Genomic DNA, 15,790 nt, shown 5'->3' on the forward strand with positions numbered 1-15,790 from the left:
AACATTTACACGATGTCCCAGGAACAGGGAAAACATTTACGCGATGTCCCAGGAACAACATTTACACGATGTCCCAGGAACAGGGAAAACATTTACGCGATGTCCCAGGAACAACATTTACACGATGTCCCAGGAACAGGGAAAACATTTACGCGATGTCCCAGGGAAAACATTTACGCGATGTCCCAGGAACAACATTTACGCGATGTCCCAGGAACAACATTTACACGATGTCCCAGGACAAATTTGTAAATTTCTGGATTACTGTTAATCTCCATAGAATCAAGAACTCATGTCCAGTTATGTGAGTTCTTGTGAGTCTTGTGAGTCACATTATGATTGTGACCTTGCACCAAGAGTACGTGCAGCTGTTCACATTTTACCACACTACGGTCAAAGACAAGCTTTAGTCTTTTTTTTTTAATGAGACAAAGGACATTGGAACAACTGCACAAAAACAATAACATGCAAATAATGTTTATTTATAACTACACAACTGAGAACAGAAATGTATTCAATAAAAACTGTTTGTGTTCATCATTTAAAAAAATGTCCAAGTAAATTAAATTAAACTGTAATTGCTTCATTAAACAAAGTCCCTTTGCAGTACAGCAGACTAATACATTAAAGTGTGAATATGTTGATTTCAAAGTCTGATGCTTGAGTATGGACAGAAAAACTGATCGCAGACTTTCAAAGACTGATTACATTCTTATTAACCATTTATGTATGACTATTAAATTATTATTTCAATCATTCACACTCGGTTTTTAGCTACTTCCTCACTCAACAACTAACCACAGGATTTACTAACCAATTTTAATAATAAAATAAAAATTAATAATAAATAACCGAAATAGTAATAATAAAAATCTGTTTAACTACTACTACTACTTTTATGGAGCTGTTACACAGTTAATTCATGCTAACAGCTTTACATTTACATGACTGGATCTCACATAGATTTCTCTTACGCTGTAACTACATCAGTATATCACATTTTGTTCTTTATTGTCATCACTGTGTTCTTGTTGCTATTGAAATAACATTAATATGAAATAAATCATGGCTGTCACCTTACAAAAAACCCCAAACACCCTGTTTACAATCACTGAAGCACTGATTAAGACACATGTCTAACAAAGTATAGGGAACGTGGTTCTAAATATTTAGATATGAATAAAAGTAAATAACACATAATTCAGCAGTTGGTCCCCACCACATTCCCACTTGAAGTTAGATACTGACTGTCCCGGGGAAGAAATTTGTGCAACCCTGTTCAGCTAAAACTTTTCCAAATGGTTTAGTGTGGTGCACATACAGCCTGCAGAGTGCAGTGTGTCTTCACAGTAGAGTCCGAATGCTGTGATCACTGATGCAGTTGTTATTGCTCATACCAACAGTCCAAAGTCTCTGGTTTTCAGGGCTGCAATATCACAGCTCAGTGCTTTTATCCTTCACATCCATGTTGACGTTCTCATCACCCTCAAAGCCACCATTTTCCCGTGGGCAGTGCTTTTGTTCTTCTAGATCAGCGTTCTGACCTTCCAAGTGCGGAGCGTCACTGTTTGCAGACGAACCGCCACCACAATACCTTTTGTAAAGCTGGAAGCCTGGACAGGAAACAAACCATAGATTCAGAACCAGTGAGCAAACACCTTTGGACAAAACCTTTGAAAGTGGAATAAACAGGACTTCAGTGACAAAGCATCTATGCAAGATGCCATAACAAGAAAATTTGAAGTCTTCTTTTCTGTTCAGTTTCAAGTATAAGTGAGCATCTACGATACACTGTAAACCAGTGGTTCTCAAATGTTTGGTGCCTAGGACTGATAGAATTCAAAATTTCAAGGTATTCTGCAGAAGATGCCCTCTATGTCATTTTAGACAATGTGAACTATAACTTTCATTCATTCCCTCACTGCACATTTTCACACAAAAACCTATTTTAATGCAAGCCTATTCTCACGTCTGTGACATTAAGTAGCACCATCTTCTCAAACACACAGGAATTGCTCATTTAAGCAAATGCTGTCCTTTGGATGTGTTCCGACATGCACTGGGGTATGGCATTAGTGGGATTGTGGAAAGTCCATTTTGTCACTGGTAAATGTGCAGGAGGTTTGTTTTAACCTGAAGTGAAAGGAATAAGTTGTTAGGAGGTGGTGGGTAGGTTTATTGTTGTTTTTTTGGTTTTGTTTTCCTTCTTGGCACAGGTAGGCGGGGCGGGGCTCGATGGCATTCCGGCACACCTGCGGCGCATCGGACGTCATTAGGGAGCGCTTTTATGGAGCTAAATCTCGGACGTCTGGTGTCGGAGTATTATCGTCTCATAAGTGGTAACGTGTCGGTGCTAGCTGAATCTGCTGATTCCACGCAATTGAGCTGCACGTTTCAGGATCCATCATCTGCCTGCTTCTCCTTTGTTTCAGTCAGTCCCGCTGCCTGTTCGCCTGCTTAGGTTTCTGTGTGTGGGCTGCGGTGGATCCGTGACGGAGAATTACTTCACACCCGGCTGTGACCACCGCTACATCTGTGTGTCAGTGTTGCAAGTAAGCTCTCCAACTCTCCTCGTCCACTTTTAGTTGAACTCTCGGCGATCGACGTACTCTAACTTTGTTTGTCCTTCGTTCTTAGGTAATTCCGGCGCGTCATCGGTCCGCCCGCATACCCCCCGGCTCCGTCTTATCCCGTCAGCGTTGCTCTCCGTGTACATTTTATTTGTCACTGTATATAGCCCCTTCCCTTGTAAATACTCCCTCATCTGTGTACATAAAACCTGCATCACTTCAACCCTGTGCTCGTGTGTTTTCTGCCACTAAATCCATTCGGGTAAGGTCCCCTTAACATAAGTAAGGGATGAAAAAAAAAAAAAACAGCAAGCAAAAAATACCACAAAACAAAAGATCTCCTAGGTGACATAAAAACTCATAAAGATGTTGCACTTCTCAAAGTTTTTCATAGCTGTTAGAGCATCAGTGCAGTAATGCTAAAGATGTCTGCATGCATGGGGAAACACAGGAAGCAGACCCGAGAAAGCGGTGTTGTACAATACCTCTTATTGAGAGTGCATTGTTCCTGCTTCTTCTGGTTCAAATCCACCACTGTTTTACAGAAGCCAGTATTTCTCTCAGGAGAATGTTTAGTTAATGCCTGCCAATAAACGCCACAGTTGGGCTAATGACCATTGACATCTCTGATCCAACTAAAGCCATAAGGTTTTGTACCTGACAGTTGGTTGCTACTGGATATTTCAGATATCAGTTGCCTAGGCAACCCTACCCATATGGAAAAGATATATATAAATCTTATAAAGTTTGTATCTGTCTTGTGTGAAACTTGTATGAAAAGCATACAAGAGTGAAAACAGATATAAGCTCCCTTGAAAAATTATATATTGAAACTTGTATGTTTTGGATACTTACTAAAACAATATATGAAAGTAATGAGAAAGTGGCCACTTTCATGAGTAAATCATATAAGTTTTTACTATTTCTTTTCCATATGGGTATAACATATATATTGTCCTCTCATGTCACTTATAATCCTCTCAACGTCTACTTGAGCTGTTATTTTACACACTGTTGCAGGAAGTTGTGAAAAGTCATTGCCATTCAGGAGTCTCAGGTTGTAAAGCTGCTGCTAGTTACTTCATGCGAGGAAATTTCTACAGGTAGCTTTTGTAGGTGATTTTGGGGGTGCTTTTCTTCATCTTCTCCGCCATTCTCCAATGCTCTCCTCAATCACAGCTTTAAATGTGTCAGTCAATAATATAGTCAAATTCAATTTCTTACATTACTTTTATTTCTGTTACAAAATGATGTTTGGTTTACACGAAGTCCCTGGCACACCTGGACACCTCTTGGGAAACACTTAATTAACCTTGACTGGTGCCCTTGAATTCTAAGCAGCATACCTGTTACGACCCGGCTCAAAGCCGCAACATAAAAAAGGAGACGAATACCAGAGTGTAGGTGAACAGAGGTTTTGTCTTAAAATGGAATATCAGGTCGGCTAAAATGGCTGGTGCCACCAAGGCAAAGACTAGTGAGCTCCCCGGGAAGCTTGCCTCAGGTATGCTTTTACCCACACCTGACTAGGTGTGGCCAATTAGCACCAGCTGAACACACTGAGCAGATTAGAGGCTGCAGAGGGACGTAACAATACCCCTTTATGTAATTTGCTTTCACAGTTAGATAATTTAATGGTCAAAGAAATAGTAATAAGACTGTGAGGTAAAGTCATCCATTTTCCCAATTTTCCCGAAAGAAACTGGTGGAAAAAATATTCAAACTATGTGCTGACATGGATATTACGATACTTTATAGCTGACACAGGCAAACCACTGAAACAACATGAAGCACGCTGCAATTCTGTTACTGGTTAAACTTGGGTTAAACATTTAATCCTTATATGGCACAACACCTGGCTCAAACTGTTGACTCGACACAGCAAAAAACACATCACAATGGAGGAAAAGAAGGAAAATAAGGAAGCTGCATTCACTGACCAAGAATTGAAAAAAAGTCCAGTGATGCAGGAGAAAATGGCCAATGTATATTTCATGTGTTTTAAGGTCTTACATCCCACAAAGACGAGTGCTGACACGAGCTGGAAGATGCTGTAGATGAGGGGGAAGGCAAACATCTTTTCCAGCTCCTCTGGGCTGAAGGACAGCTGGACGATAGTGCTGCACAACTGGCAATTCTGGAAACCTGTCTCCAGTGCAATGGTTCGACATCTGAACAAATAAAAGAACGATGACGAACCTCATCAATAAGTCAAATTTTAAATGTAGCGGTGTCAGAAACATTTTGGTGTCACCTCACCTGTACCACGGTTGACCCACAAAGCGAGCCAGGAAGAACCCAAGGCTGCATCCAATAAAGGGGTAGATGGTGCCAATTATCCACAGGGAGGGAGAAATGGTCCAGGACGACTGGTAGAGGACTCCTCCAACCACAGCTATAATAATAATGAGAACCAAGCCAGCAATGGATCCCACCTGTTCACAACATAAACACTCCATTAAAACCCAGTCCAGGTGATTCAACTGGTTGGGCACTATAGAATGGAAATATCACATCCCCCCAGTATGTATGATGGAAATGCTATTTCTAAAAAGAAACATGTCACACAGGCACAAGATGTTATAAGTGAAAACATTAAACCTGTAGAATTATATTCAATAAACTGTAGAGTATTCCTACCTTCACGATCTTTTTTGCCATCTCAGGCCACCTGTGCTTTACGTACATTCCCACACCGATCGGGATGATTAGGGCTACCAGTGTGATACCTGAGGATGCAAAAAAGTAGATTATAAAAAGGTTACCTTAGAGGCAGGAACAGCCTTCACAGTTACATCCTGATAATGCACATTATTGAGAGCACTTGTTTGAAATTCTTACAGGTGTTTCAGTTCTTTGAAAGCTTTCCTTACCGATTCTGTCATACGGGATGTTGATGGTGTCACTGGATGTCCATACGCTGGTGTAGATTAAAAGACAGAGAGGCATCATCCCCAAGGCCAGGAGAGAGGAGCAGGTTGTCATACTGATACTGAGGAGCGACGGATTTGGACACCGATGAGTTTCCTGCATTTGTCCCTAGCTGTGCTTATACACACTAACACAATCTGTTTTATTTAAATAGTGCATTAACATTGAATAAATGTAAATAAAACTCTAGACCAATAAAAACTTGTAATACATTAATTCTGTTGTGTTCTCCTGCCAGGTACCTACACAACAAGAAACTCTTCCTTAAAATAGCTTAAGAGTGTTCTGGGATCCAAAGAACATGAAAATGTTCTATTTAGTTTACATACACAGATGAAAAAAATAGCTTTAGTTCCTCTAAAAGCAGCACTTGGTGATAGTGTGGAAAAAAGAAGGTTCCTTTTTTAACAGGAAGAAACCTCCAGCCGAAAAAGGCTCAGTGAAGTCTGCTCTTTAACATAAAGGGAAAAGAAAAAAAAATAGCAATGAACCTGCCCAAGGTCTCACCTGAGGTCCATGTCTCCATCCAACCAGTAGCAGATGATGTTGGAGCTGGAGCCACCTGGACAGCAGCCCATGATGATGATGACCACTGCCTGCACAGCCTGGACCCTAAAAGCCAGTGACAAGGCAAAAGCTGTGAAAGGCATAATGCCAAACTGGCAGAGGAAGCCAATGATAATGCCCCATGGCTTCTTAATGTGGCCCCACAACTTTACAGCCCCCACTGTGCAGCCCATGGCGAACATGACCATGGCGAGCAAGATGGTGAGCACCGTGCTCATCACTACTCCCAGGATGGCATTGAAGTTACTGGGAGGAACAAGGCAGTCTGTGCCCGAGCAGGCTGTGGCAGCATTGTCACAGATAGCTGGCAGCATGGTGGTTGGCTTCAGCGTGGACATCGCAGAAGAAGAATATCAGCAGATACTAAAACTTGCACACACTTTGGGGCTTCTTAGAGTCCTTGAGGTGAGACAAGTCCAGTTTCTCCCCCTGTCCAGGAAGATGGATGTGACAAAGAGAAGGAGTGAGCTTGGAACACTCCCCTTTATGTCCACGGTTTCAAAGCCAAATGAAATTGGGCGGAAAGATAAAAAATTAACCAATAGTCTATGTTTTATACGGTCAGCATTCAAAACACATGCATATAAAAAATAAAATCACAATGAAATATGAAATGCCATTACACCATGGCTCCAGTTTTTACAGCCTTGTGGGTTTTAAAGTTTTAATGAACTCTCATGTCATCAAGCATCATCATGCAGGAAAAGTTTCAAAGAGGCAGCAGCCACAGAATACATGTCCTTTGCACAATTATATATGGCCCTCTTTGGTCTCTTAATCATTCTTTTAAACATGAGTAACCCAGAGCCCATAAAACAAAATAAAGGTGTACAGTGGTCCTTCGTTACTTATGTTCTAAAAAATAACCTGAGATAGGTAAAATCTGCAAAGTAGTCAGCTTTAAAAAAAAATGTATTATAGATGTTTTAAGCTGTAAAACCCCTCACTACACACTTTATACACTTTTCTCAGACAGGCATGAACATTTTCACACTTTTCTCTCTTGTTTAAACACCCTCAAAGTTCAAACCTTTGTAGAACAATAAGTCCAGTATTATAGAATGAAACCAAAGATCAAACCCTCTTTCAGGTGCAGAACGTGAATAGAGCAGCTGCCAGAGAATTCAACATCAATGAATCAAGTAGAGGAAGCAAGAAGAATGAGTTAAGTTTGACTTATCTGTTTTGTTTCGCTTAACGCGCCTTATAATCCGGTGTGCCTTATAATCCGTAAAATACGGTAACTTCTATCTTCCTTTAGCATGTCCGGAAGTCCAACTTTTTGTGCGATGGTTAGCATCTTCCTCTGCCTTTTGGGCGGTACCGCAGTTGCCTTTGACGGTTCAAAATGTTTCGTAGCCATTGTTGTGTTTGTTGGGGAGAAAACTTACAAACATACAGCACAGCACTGCAGAGTCACACTGTAGCGATCGAAAATGTATGTGAATTTGACAAGCTGAATGCATTCTGTTCTGTACAGGAGACTAGGCACGGAGGAGAAAGCTCGTCATTTCATGGTGACATAATCTTTAATTAACACCCCAAAGTCTGCATGATCAACCATTTTGAACATGAGTTAATTTTTAATCTGAAATGCTGTTAATATAAAAACAGCCTCCCTAATTTAAAAAAACAAAAACAAATCCACCACGTGAGTGTGTTTAAACCCAGCAGGAGATCCCAGGGCTGTTCCCTGATTAGTGGCCTTATTTTCCATATATTTTATCTTTTTCCTGGTTTATGTAATTTATGATTCGTTCACAGGGGTTTCGTTCAAATTAATGAGAACATGTTGTAACAGTCACAATGGTGTGGTTTCTCTTTATGAAAATGTAAGGTAAGGGTTAGTAACTTCATAAGTATGCACCAATGCCCTCCCTTTGCAGTATGAGAGCAACGTGCTTGCACGTGAGCATATGGACTGGACGGACCTTAAATCTTTCACCTCTTTAACTACTTGCAATGTTGTAGGAACACAGGTTGTGCTTCATGTATGATAAGCGGGCCTTGTAAGGTAGGTGTAGAGAATGTGCACTAAAGGACAAGCACTGTGGAATTCCCAGTACCAGTGTGGTCGTGAGTTTTTCTGACTGTCCTGTTAAGTGCTTCTACTGCTTCTCTTAACCACTGAGTACAACCTGTGTTGTTTTAGTTTATTAAAGTCTTTATCTCCTTCCTAATTCACTTTATGCAACTTTGCCATTACCTATCATTTATCATCTATCATTTATTTTTCAGACTAGTTTATGTAATTCATGATTACTTCACAGGGGTTTCCTTCAAATTAATCAGATCACGTGTTGTTTCATTTTATTAAAGTTTTCATTTTAAGCACTTGCTATGTAGTGTACTGTACATGAGTCATCACGAGTTTAGAAACCTAAAACACATCAACGCGATACCTTTTTCTATCCTCTCTGGATGCCCATATCAGTCCATAATGGTGATGCCAATATTTAACTTTGTGAACTAAATTAAATGTTTTACGTATAAACATAATACAGATTCTCGAGGAAGTAAACATTTCCATGCTAAATCTGGTGCATCTCATTTTAACACATGAAATGTCTGTCTGTGTGTTTGCTGCTTTATCCACCAACTCCCTCTGCACAATCAAGAGTTGAGCAACCAAACTTTGCACACAGGTACATTTTAGGCCTCTACAGGTTATTATCTATATGGTGGATTTACAAATCTGATTAATGTTGCCTTCACCCTCCACATCTCCTTGAGTTCTTTTCTCAGCTCTTGGTATTTCTCCAGCTTCTTGTGTTCCTTCTTTCTAATGTTGCTGTCATTTAGGATAGCTACATCTATCACTACAGCCATCTTAATCTGCTTATCCACCACTTCTGTGTCCAGTTGATTAGCCGTAATCAGTTTGTCTGTTTGTATCTGGAAGTCCAACAGGATCTTGGCTTGGTTATTCTCGACCACCCTACGGGGTGTGTCCTATTTTGACCACGGGACTTCTAGGCCATATTTGGCACAGATGTTCCTGTATACTAAGCTGCACATTGGGTTACGCCGCCCCATGTGTGCCCGGCAGGGCATACATAACATCCAACAAATATGCTTGTTTAGATAACAACAATAATAAAAATCTGTTTATCTTTATCTACTTTTATGGAGCTGTTACACAGTTAATTCATGCTAACAGCTTTATTGGTAACCATATTTTTTATATAAGAAATGTCACATTTTTCTTTAATGTTATAGCAATCTATTTACATTTTTTCTTGTATTTGTGTAACTTAAACTGATCTGTATACTTTTGGGTTTTCTTCATCCTACTTGATTTCTACTTCTTGTCCATTGCATTTATTTAACTGCCAACCCCTCTGCCAAAGCAAGTACAGTTGCACTCAGTTTTTTAAATTGGTGTTTCTTCAGATTATTTGTATGTACCACCACCTACATCTGAGTTATCCTTCTGCGGTAACTGTACCTCAGTGCCACTTCATCAGGCAGGGTCGTTTCAACCACACACTTTGAAAAAAACAACAACTCCACAGCACTTTTTACATGACTGGATCTCACATAGATTTTTCTTACGCTGTAACTACATCAGTATATTGCATTTTGTTCTTTATTGTCATCACTGTGTTCTTGTTGCTTTTGAAATAACAGTAATATTAAATAAATTATGACTGTCACATTACAAAAAAGAACAACAACAACAAAAAACCACCCTGTTTACAATCACTGAAGCACTGATTAAGAGACACTAATAATGTACAGGCAAAGAGGTTCTAAATATTTAGATATGAATAAAAGTAAATAACACATAATTCAGCAGTTGGTCCCCACCACCTTCCCACTTGAAGTTAGATACTGACTGTCCCAGATAAGAAATTTGTGCAACCATGTTCAGCTAAAACATTTCCAAATGGTTTAGTGTGGTGCACATACAGCCTGCAGAGTGCAGTGTGTCTTCACAGTAGAGTCCGAATGCTGTGATCACTGATGCAGTTGTTATTGCTCATACCAACAGTCCAAAGTCTCTGGTTTTCAGAGCTGCAATATCACAGCGCAGTGCTTTTATCCCTCACATCCCTGTTGTTGCTCTCATCGCCCTCAAAGCCACCATTTTCCCGTGGGCAGTACTTTTGTTCTTCTAGATCAGCGATCTGACCTTCCAAGTGCGGAGCGTCACTGTTTGCAGACGAACCGCCACCACAATACCTTTTGTAAAGCTGGAAGCCTGGACAGGAAACAAACCATAGATTCAGAACCAGTGAGCAAACACCTTTGGACAAAACCTTTGAAAGTGGAATAAACAGGACTTCAGTGACAAAGCATCTATGCAAGATGCCATAATAAGAAAATTTGAAGTCTTCTTTTCTGTTCAGTTTCAAAATTAGTGAGCATCTATGATAATCTGTAAACCACTGTTCTCAAATGTTTGGTGCCCAGGACTGAAAGAAAAGTGAAAATTTCAAGGTATTCTGCAGAAGATGGCCTCCATATCATTTTCAACAATGTGAACTCTAATTTCCATCCATCCCCTCACTGCACATTTTCACACATTAAAACCTATGTTTATTCAAGGCTGTTCTCACCTCTGTGACATTAAGTAGCACCATCAAACACACAGGCATTGCTAATTTAAGCAAAGTCTTTCCTTCGGATGTGTTCCGATTTGCACCGGGTTATGGCATTAGTGAGATTGTGTTAGGTCCATCACATCACTGGTAAATGTGCAGGATTACTATTTTTAGGGGGTTTGTTTTAACCCCTGTTTTAACCCTTTCTCTCTAAATTACTTAAAGTACTTGTAATTACCTAAACCCAACACAGAACCTTTTGGTTTGCAAACTAAAGAGAGTAGAATTGAAAGGAAAAGTGAGGGATGAAAAATAACAGCAAATAAAACATCCCACTAAACAAAAAAACTCCTGGGTGACATAAAAACTCATGAAGATGTTGCACTTAAAATTGTTCATAGATGTTAGAGCACCAGTGCATCAGTGCTAAAGACACAGATACACAACGCCCCACCATTGCTGCAGGTCAGCCAGCTGGCTGCTCAGTTGCCTCAGTGACACGCTTGCACCTAGCTGCGTGGCTGCGTTTCAGTTTCATCTAAGACAGAGACTGCGTTTCCAGACGATATTACATTTGTTGAGCACGATGGCATCTATGATCACTGCAGTGCCACTTGGACTGGTAAAGATGAGAGTGTTTCAATGCTGGACTCTCTCTCACCACCTGTGTGCATCGTGTCACCTCTGGAGGAGGCTGATGGTAACTGCATCGTGCATGCTAGTTCTCTATCCCTGGAGGGAGCCCAGGCTACTGCATCAGGGCTCTCAGATGGGAGGGTGTTGTTTCGCAAGGTGGTGTCCACAGATGCTTCCCTAAGGGGGTGGGGAGCGCTGTGCGAGGGTGCATCAGTGAGAGGGATCTGGTCCGCAGCCCTGTGTGAGCTTCACATCAACCACTTAGAGCTGTTAGCAGTGTTCTTAGCTCTCAAACATTTCCGTCCAGTCCTGGAGGGCCAGCATGTCTTATACAGGAAGGACAATTCAACAATAGTAGAAATAGAAATTTCTCTCATATAAGACTGCATCAGTTCTCACTTTGGCTTCAGCAAAGTAAGTGGGTGACCTACATGCGTTGCAGTGCATCCCTCCTGCACAGTGTTCTCTCCTGATGGCCATAAGGTCGTATTGCATCCGAATGCTGCCTATTTTCCCAAGGTCAAGCCTGCATCTTATAACTGAATGGAGTTTGAGTTGCTGAGCTTTTACTTCCCTCCTTTTGCATCTGAGGAGCAGAGGAGGATGCATTCTCTTTGTCCAGTGTGTGTGCTACGTACCCACATTGAGAGCACTCAGAATGTGTGTTTATGTTACAGCTGTTTGTTTACACAGAGCTCTACCTCTGGCTGGATTGGTGAAGCAGACAGAGGCTGTCCCACTGGATTATAGAAGCAAGCTCACTGATGTACAGCACCAAAGGTCTTGCTTTGCCCCAGGGAGTGAGAGCTCATTCCATCAGGGAATGGCAGCCCCTTTGGCCCTTTTTAAAGGGGTACCTGTAGCTGATATTTGTGTGGCAGCTAGTTGGGCATCACTGCTGCTGTCATAGGTGTTATGATACTTGATCTCTGACACAGATAAACCACCAGAGAAGCATGAAGCATGCTCCAACTCTGTTACTGGTTAAACTTGGGTTAAACATTTAATCCTTATATGGCACACACCTGGCTCAAACTGTTGACTCGACACAGCAAAAAAAACATCACAATGGAGGAAAATAAGGAAGCTGCATTCACTGACCAAGAACTTTAAAAAAGTCAAGCGATGCAGGAGAAAATGGCCAATGTATGTGTTGTTTGTTTTAAGGTCTTACATCCCACAAAGACGAGTGCTGACACGAGCTGGAAGATGCTGTAGATGAGGGGGAAGGCAAACACCTTTTCCAGCTCCTCTGGGCTGAAGGACAGCTGGACGATAGTGCTGCACAACTGGCAATTCTGGAAACCTGTCTCCAGTGCAATGGTTCGACATCTGAACAAATAAAGGAACGATGACGAACCTCATCAATAAGTCAAATTTTAAATGTAGCGGTGTCAGAAACATTTTGGTGTCACCTCACCTGTACCACGGTTGACCCACAAAGCGAGCCAGGAAGAACCCAAGGCTGCATCCAATAAAGGGGTAGATGGTGCCAATTATCCACAGGGAGGGAGAAATGGTCCAGGACGACTGGTAGAGGACTCCTCCAACCACAGCTATAATAATAATGAGAACCAAGCCAGCAATGGATCCCACCTGTTCACAACATAAACACTCCATTAAAACCCAGTCCAGGTGATTCAACTGGTTGGGCACTATAGAATGGAAATATCACATCCCCCCAGTATGTATGATGGAAATGCTATTTCTAAAAAGAAACATGTCACACAGGCACAAGATGTTATAAGTGAAAACATTAAACCTGTAGAATTATATTCAATAAACTGTAGAGCAGGGGTGTCAAACTCCAGGCCTAGAGGGCCGGTGTCCTGCAGGTTTAAGATATCACCCTGGGTCTACACATCTGATTCAAATGATTAGTTCATTACCAGGCAAATATGACACATCAATATTTCATTAGTGTTGTCACATCACATCCTGTAAGCAGAGTCTGCCTGTGTCTTTTCTCTGGAAATTAATATTTCCAGCCAATATAGGCAATCCATCAACATGGCTGGAGAGTTGGTAGTTATATACAGTCTGTATAAGTGTGGTTAATCTAATGAACATTTGTAAGGAGATAGCAGTTACTGTGAATTCACAGCAGTTACACAGTGATTAGTAATAAACAGCCAGTGAGAGTGAGTGGATTTAAGAAAGTCAGTGACTCAGGTGTGTCGCTTGTCATTTGTTTGTGAGACTGGAGGAGACGTAGAAATCTTTTGTTTTAAATCTTAGTTAGGAAGATTCCTGTTTTAAAACAAGCACCTTTTGTGTGAAATGCAAGAAGTACATCTGCAGAAAGCACACAGTTACATTCTGTCCATCATGTGGACAAAAATGTTGAGCATTGAAAAACTGAGAACGTTGGGCAAGTTCAAAAGAAATATGTTTGTAAGAGGGAAAAACCAAATTGTACCTAAAATAGTTATGGAAAGTCTAACTGTTGTATGTCTGTGTTCTACATGTTTATCTAATAAATAAAGTTGCTGTTGTTTTATTGCAGTTTCTTGACAATTCTGAGTGGATTTACACATTACGGGTCAAAATGACCCACAACAAAATCAATGTCATTTTTTTGTTCTTCAACATAATACAAGCGTTAATTTCCAAAACTTGCTTATGATCTTCAACTTGTAGCAGATCCACTATCACACAGCAGCTGCTGCCACCTGTGGCCAAATCCCACAGCCTACTACTAGATTAACTTGTGACACATCTGCACCTGCTGCTATGATCACATTGAGTAGAGGCTGAGTGGCTGCACTTGCCCCTGGTACATCCACATCTACCCACAAACATGTTGAAAGATGCAATCCCAGCAATGTGGATTGTCAACACTAAAAACAATCAGTAAGCAAAGACAACAGGGATCAATGTTTTCTGTTTATTTAGCACCCACAACATTTGTAGTCGCCTTCTGCACAGGGAAGTCCACACACACTGTGTGGTACCACTTTCCACAGAAGGTGCAATCTGCAAGATTAAATGAGATTGTCAGAGTCATTGTCTACGGTGGCCCCTAGAGACAAAGCACGTACAAACTCCAAAACACTTGCAAACTCCAAAACACTTGCAAACTCCAAAACACTTGCAAACTCCAAAACACATGCAAACTCCAAAACACTTGTAAACCCCAAAGCACATGCAAATTCCAAAACACAACGGAAGTGCTCCAGGACGCTAGGGGCAGTGTTGAGCTTTTGTTACCTAGTAACTACACAAGCCAGGATGTAATGACCGGATTTGGGGTCTGCAGCCTTAAAGTCCGCATTTTAAGGCCGATTACGTCACAGCGACACGACGAAGGCTGTCACAATTCAAAGGCTGCTCGAAATGCGGCCCTCAAATGCGTCCTTAATTTCTCTGAATTTTAAGAATGGGTCGCTGTAGCCTTCATGGCCCAACATATCCCAGATTTCATAGCTCGCCTGTGATGTGGATAATTTTGCCGAAAAAAACAGCTGAAGCGGAGCCGCCAAGAGTAAACTTTCAGAAGTAAGTACTGAATATTATGTCACTTATTTATGCGCAAATGTTTTTTATAATGAAGAACATTAAAACATTACTGTTGGCCACATGTCGGGAAAGTTATGTGACATTAGCGATGTTTGTACTAACTTGGTTTTAAAGCCTTTACTCCAAAATATACACCGTTCAATAGTTGACTTTAATCTTACAGAGAATGTGATGATTTTATGGATAATTAAAGTCAGTCATATATCCACAAACACAACAGGCTGAAAGTCAGTGATGCTGCTCGGTTTGCAGTCCTGAATATCATGGCACAAGCAGGATTCACTGCACTGTTAATGTTAGCTATGTTATATTGCTGCCACTGTTCGGTGGTGTCGAGCCAAACGGACTTTAACGTGTGTTTGAACGAGCTGACGGTTCACTCGTTAAGCTGAAAGAAAGGTGCTTTAATCACAGGAGTCACACATGTGTCCACTGTACCATCTGGGAACTCTTCTTGTTTCGTAATAACACAGTCCTCCTTCTTTTGTGCTGTTTTGTAGCAGTGTGTACACCTGAGACTGTCACCTGTGTGTCTGTCCTGCACTCTCTCTCTTTTTCTTTCTCTCTGATTGTGTAATAAAAGTATGAACATGTATTTATAAGTTACATTTGTGTTTGAATCCTGCAGCTTATCACGCATTTGATTTCCATGTGTGACAACTGCAAGTGTCCAGAGTGAGGACAGACTGAGGGACTCACTGCTGCACATCATCTGTGAGGCTTTGCACCCCTGATGATCCACCAGGACTCAGCAGTGTGTGAGGAAGAGGAGGAGGAAGAGCCAGCAGCAGCTGACAGATGGAGAGAATAGACAGACTGTTCCCTGTTTGTGAAGGACTGCTAGGAAAGTTTAACATAACTAATTGTCTGTCCTGAATCAGTCTTATTAGGTAATGTTCAAATAATTTTATCATTCCAGTGTTTGCAGTGTGGGAGAAAGTACTCAGGGCCTTCAAGTTACATACTATGAAAGGAAGAAACAAGTTTAATATTCAGAAACCTAAAGTATGTATCAGCAGC

At 41.0% G+C, this 15,790-nt stretch overlaps 1 protein-coding gene across 3 annotated transcripts; it reads right to left on the reverse strand.

The window, feature by feature from the left end:
* Positions 1 to 881: 881 nt before the first annotated feature.
* Positions 882 to 8,471, reverse strand: LOC146490366 (ileal sodium/bile acid cotransporter-like). Of its 3 annotated transcripts, none has more exons than XM_085153291.1 (6): positions 6,009 to 8,469; positions 5,444 to 5,562; positions 5,211 to 5,299; positions 4,830 to 5,005; positions 4,584 to 4,741; positions 882 to 1,613 (listed from the first exon to the last, which is right to left on the reverse strand). In XM_085153291.1, the coding sequence occupies exons 1-6, from the start codon at positions 6,404 to 6,406 to the stop codon at positions 1,435 to 1,437; spliced, it is 1,119 nt and encodes a 372-aa protein (XP_085009417.1). In that variant the 5' UTR covers positions 6,407 to 8,469; the 3' UTR covers positions 882 to 1,434. The 3 variants fall into 3 exon arrangements, 2 of the variants coding, with proteins under 2 accessions (XP_085009417.1, XP_085009416.1); XR_014872809.1 differs by lacking the exon at positions 882 to 1,613 and adding an exon at positions 2,877 to 3,916 and having other exon boundaries at positions 4,168 to 4,741; positions 6,009 to 8,471; XM_085153290.1 differs by lacking the exon at positions 882 to 1,613 and having other exon boundaries at positions 2,877 to 4,741; positions 6,009 to 8,471.
* Positions 8,472 to 15,790: the final 7,319 nt, after the last annotated feature.

The sequence above is a fragment of the Neolamprologus multifasciatus genome, unplaced genomic scaffold (genome assembly GCF_963576455.1).
Source record: "Neolamprologus multifasciatus unplaced genomic scaffold, fNeoMul1.2 scaffold_10, whole genome shotgun sequence".
NCBI lineage: Eukaryota > Metazoa > Chordata > Actinopteri > Cichliformes > Cichlidae > Neolamprologus > Neolamprologus multifasciatus.

What these genes read in the sequence shown, in the direction of transcription:
- LOC146490366 (XM_085153290.1), bottom strand. Translation starts at nt 6,406, where the DNA reads ATGTCCACGCTGAAGCCAACCACCATGCTGCCAGCTATCTGTGACAAT. An exon ending in GATGGAGACATGGACCTCAG is followed by an intron (nt 5,563 to 6,008) that starts GTGAGACCTTGG and finishes GTCGCTCCTCAG; the next exon opens with TATCAGTATGACAACCTGCT. An exon ending in CATCCCGTATGACAGAATCG is followed by an intron (nt 5,300 to 5,443) that starts GTAAGGAAAGCT and finishes TTGCATCCTCAG; the next exon opens with GTATCACACTGGTAGCCCTA.